We start from the raw sequence: 3841 nt of genomic DNA on the forward strand, positions 1-3841 counted from the left end.
TACCAAAAGGATTAAATAATTAACTAATCTTGTTTTTGTTCATGGGTCTTTGGTATTATTTATTGGTGTTAATAGGACTTTAAATTGAGTAGAACTATATACAAACTAATCTAAAAGGATTTAAATTGATATAGGATGTTTTAGTTTTAGTGTATGTTTTGGTGTTATTATTTTGATAAAAAAAAAGATTTTTTTTATTTTTTAGTATATTTGATAAATTTTTAATAATAAAAGTAAAAATACTAGAAAAATAAAAAAATATTTTTTTTTGAGAAGCTATAATTAACATCTTTTTTAAAAAAAAAAATTTCTTTAAAAAAATGTTTTGTAATCATTGATAGACAAAAATATCTTTACTAAAATTTAAAAAAGACATCTTTTACCTTTTTTTTTTTTCATGGATGAATGTACTACACATTCAACGTCTCCTTCATGCCTTGAACCTCAGAACCAGGTTCCAACTCAAACCGCAGCTCCTCTGTTAATCTCTGGTTCTCTTCATGCTATTTTTTTTTCTATTTTGTGTTTTAAATACATATATGCAATTAACTAATTCATACAAAACTAATACAAATTTTATTTTTTTTTGCTATAATCATATGTGATATCTTTTATTTTTGTTTTTATTTTCATAGATAAAAAAAATTTCTTGACGTTTGTTAGCACGCTTTTCCAATATTTGGTTCTTTGATCATTGTAAACTCCAATATTTAGTCCTTACCTATATTGAAAGTTTCTTTTTTGGTCCTTGTAAATATTTTATAAACCTTCTTATAGATAATCTTATAGATAATATCACCACTTATAGATAATCTGGATTTTATAATATCACCACTTATAGATAATCTGGGACAGGGTTGAATGTCTTGCTTCTACTTGGTGCATCTTGGAGAGATTGGAAAGCTTTTATTATTCTAATGAATATTGTGATGCTAATCTTTGCATTGAGGATCTCTTGTCCTCCACCTTGTCTGCATTATCCTTCTCCCCTAACATTAATATTTCTTTCTTTAATAAGGAAAAAAATGAAAAAGAAAAGGAAAAACATATTAGTGAATGTGAAAAATATTGGCCTGTGTGGCACCTATAAGTATTGTTGTTGGATATATTTGGTTGGCTCTTGAGCAAATAATTTCATCCAGAATGGGAAATAAGAAAGCAAACTATTAGCAAACTCCTCTAATCTGCCTCCATTCCCTTCAGATTGTGCCTTCTCCACTTCGAGTCTTCCAGTTTGGCAGTTAAGACCTTCAACTTTGATTTCTTGAGTCTTCACCATTGAATGCAGTTTGTTGGAAATGATTTGTTCATTAGTGCCACTCATAGAACCTTTGGTGGTGTTATTGTTATTTCCTCCACCTCATGCTGGGAGAGTACATAGCACGAGAGAATGGCTCATCCTTAAGTTCTGGAGAAAATATTCCTTCAACCGTCAACTGAGAACTGTATTGAACATTCCATCGCCACAAGGTATTAAAGAATTATGAGTGATCTAAAGTTGGGAAAATAAGGTGCCTTCAGCTTTCATCTTCTTTCTTTGGATGAAAAATAATGGGGGATCAGAGTTCCAATTATGTGTAAGACATGGTCATGGATGTGTAGCGCAGCAACCACCTTTTCAAGCTGAAACTGAAAAGGTAATCATATGGGAAACTTGGGATACATGAGAACCCAATCAAACCATTCTGAATCTGATGCAAGCTAAGCATGGACAATATCAGCATGATTTGATGTAACTAAATTAACAAGACATAAAAATTATCTTAGAAAGAGAACTCAAGCCTCTCGTTTTTCTTTCTTTTTCTTCTTTGCCACAGAGGAAAGACCAGAGTATGTTTCTTGACAGGCTTTGATGATAGCAGAGCTGAGCATAAAGTTAGCAGATCTATAATCTCCCGATGCCAAAAGTTCTTGATACATGTCGTTAATAGCCTCAGCAATGAAGGAGATGGAGTTATAGCATTGGAAACTTTTAAAAAAACGTACCTCAAATAACTTAGCACATTGTATTGAAATCCAGCAACCTCATATTCTCTCCAAATCAAACGAGCATTACTCAAATCTCCAGCATTGGTGTAGGCACTTAGAAGGAGCTTGTTCTTGACTGCCCAAAGCAAGTCTAAACCAATCTGCAAATTTGAGGACTCGGATGTTGTCAAGATGAGGTTTAGCCATGATCCATCACAGGGTAGCCAAAAAGAGTTTCAACCTTTTAAGAATTGAATTAATAGCCAATGGATCCATTTTTCAAATATTGAAAGCAACCTTATACAAATTATGTTGGGAGGGAACAAGAACTCACTTCATCAAAGACAACTTCCAATACTAGTTCATCACTTTCAAATTTATCCTTCAGTTTCTTGAACAAGTTAATAGCAGAACTGATGCAAAATGCGGTCACCTATAAATATAAGCGCATTACACATTGCAATTTAATTACAAAATGAATGAGAAATCAAATATATGATAACTCTGAAGCAGCCATTGACCCAATAGTCTAGATCACTCAATTCTGTAAGTAGCATAAGCATCCCTTCCAACTCTCCTTTCAATTTGGTGACTCTTCCTAATATGTCCCTAAATTAGTTAAAGAGCTGAAGAAAGATATAGCAATACTGTGTATTCAGAACCTTACGATAAGACTTATAACAACTTTCGGTTCCAAATTGTATCCAGCTTTATTAATCTCCTCATATACTAAAAGTGCCTTGGACAACTGCCCATGTGAGGCAAGAGTTGAGACAAGGAAGCTCTTGATTTCATTTAAGCTTTTTGCTGGTATGGTCGGATCCAAAATGACCTGCAATGTAAAACAAATTTTTTGATATTTTAGACTGCAGTTGCTATAGAATTTCAGTTTTATTTATCACTGTCTAGATCTTCCCCCCCTCCTTTTTTTTTTCTTCTCTCTAAAAAGGACTCCAAAGTCAAGTCTAGTGCCTAATAATGGTTCAGAAAATAACTTCAGTTTGGTAAGATAGAATTTACTTTCAAGAAAATGCAACATGGAAGATGAATCAGAGATTAGTGCCTAATACTTCCTGATATTTTTATACCCTCAATGTGTTGTATATTTAGTCACTATCAACATAATAACTACTTAAGCAAGTGCAATAGTTGGATTATACTTGATCAGCAGTGGATCCATGTACTATATATTAGTACAAGAGAATCCAAAACACAAAAAGGAAACAAATACATGCATGCATACATACTAACATACACATGTATAAAAAGACTCCTTTTCAAATCAGAACAATGATCCTGACATCACACAGCATCGAGGACATTACCAGAAGCATTCATGAGAAGTTCCTCACACAGCATAATCAGCAATGAAGCCTGAAATATCATCTTCATCAAAATCTGCATTACATAAAAAATGAATAACTCTAACTACTTATAAAAGACCACCATTAAGAACAACTTTGTAGAGCAAAACACAACTCCCTAGATAAACAAAAGTATAGAGCCAGAACTCAACTCATTCTTTCCGCTTGGAAACAGATTTCTAATGTCTTAATTTATTTTGGCTCAAACCCTATTTGGTGTTTACAATTTAACTCATAATTGGAATTGAGCTTCTGAATCCAAATACTTGAAATGCCTATTAGAAATGGTGTGCCTTTCTCTAAAAACATGCTTCCCCACCATTTGCACTTTTATGTCTCCTATTCATGCTAGTAAAGGAGGAACTCTATTGGCCCCCTGTTGCTGCCTCATTAGAATCTTCTTTCTTGCTCCCACCCTTCTCAGAGTATGTACTAGAATCATACAACAGGAATAGGTGCATTATTTTTCTCGGGATTGAAGTAACTTAATCAACAACCAAAGTTGTCAT

The 3841-nt window shown here is 33.1% G+C and overlaps 1 protein-coding gene across 1 annotated transcript; it reads right to left on the minus strand.

Moving 5' to 3' along the window:
* Window positions 1–1776: 1776 nt before the first annotated feature.
* On the minus strand, window positions 1777–3841 carry LOC107632727 (pentatricopeptide repeat-containing protein At4g04790, mitochondrial-like). The gene is made up of 7 exons (XM_016336389.1): window positions 3830–3841; window positions 3277–3366; window positions 2631–2800; window positions 2472–2562; window positions 2295–2401; window positions 1983–2163; window positions 1777–1932 (listed from the first exon to the last, which is right to left on the minus strand). Exons 1-7 carry the CDS (start codon window positions 3839–3841, stop codon window positions 1777–1779), a joined length of 807 nt encoding a protein of 268 aa, XP_016191875.1.

This window comes from Arachis ipaensis, chromosome B3, assembly GCF_059453495.1.
Source record: "Arachis ipaensis isolate K30076 ecotype BB chromosome B3, ASM5945349v1, whole genome shotgun sequence".
Lineage (NCBI taxonomy): Eukaryota > Viridiplantae > Streptophyta > Magnoliopsida > Fabales > Fabaceae > Arachis > Arachis ipaensis.

Bases quoted from the DNA above. Each gene is read 5' to 3' on its own strand.
- LOC107632727 (XM_016336389.1), bottom strand. The intron at 2,402-2,471 runs GTTATCATATAT...TTATATTTATAG, and splicing joins GGGTCAATGGCTGCTTCAGA to GTGACCGCATTTTGCATCAG. The intron at 1,933-1,982 runs GTTTTTTTAAAA...TTCATTGCTGAG, and splicing joins TGCTAAGTTATTTGAGGTAC to GCTATTAACGACATGTATCA.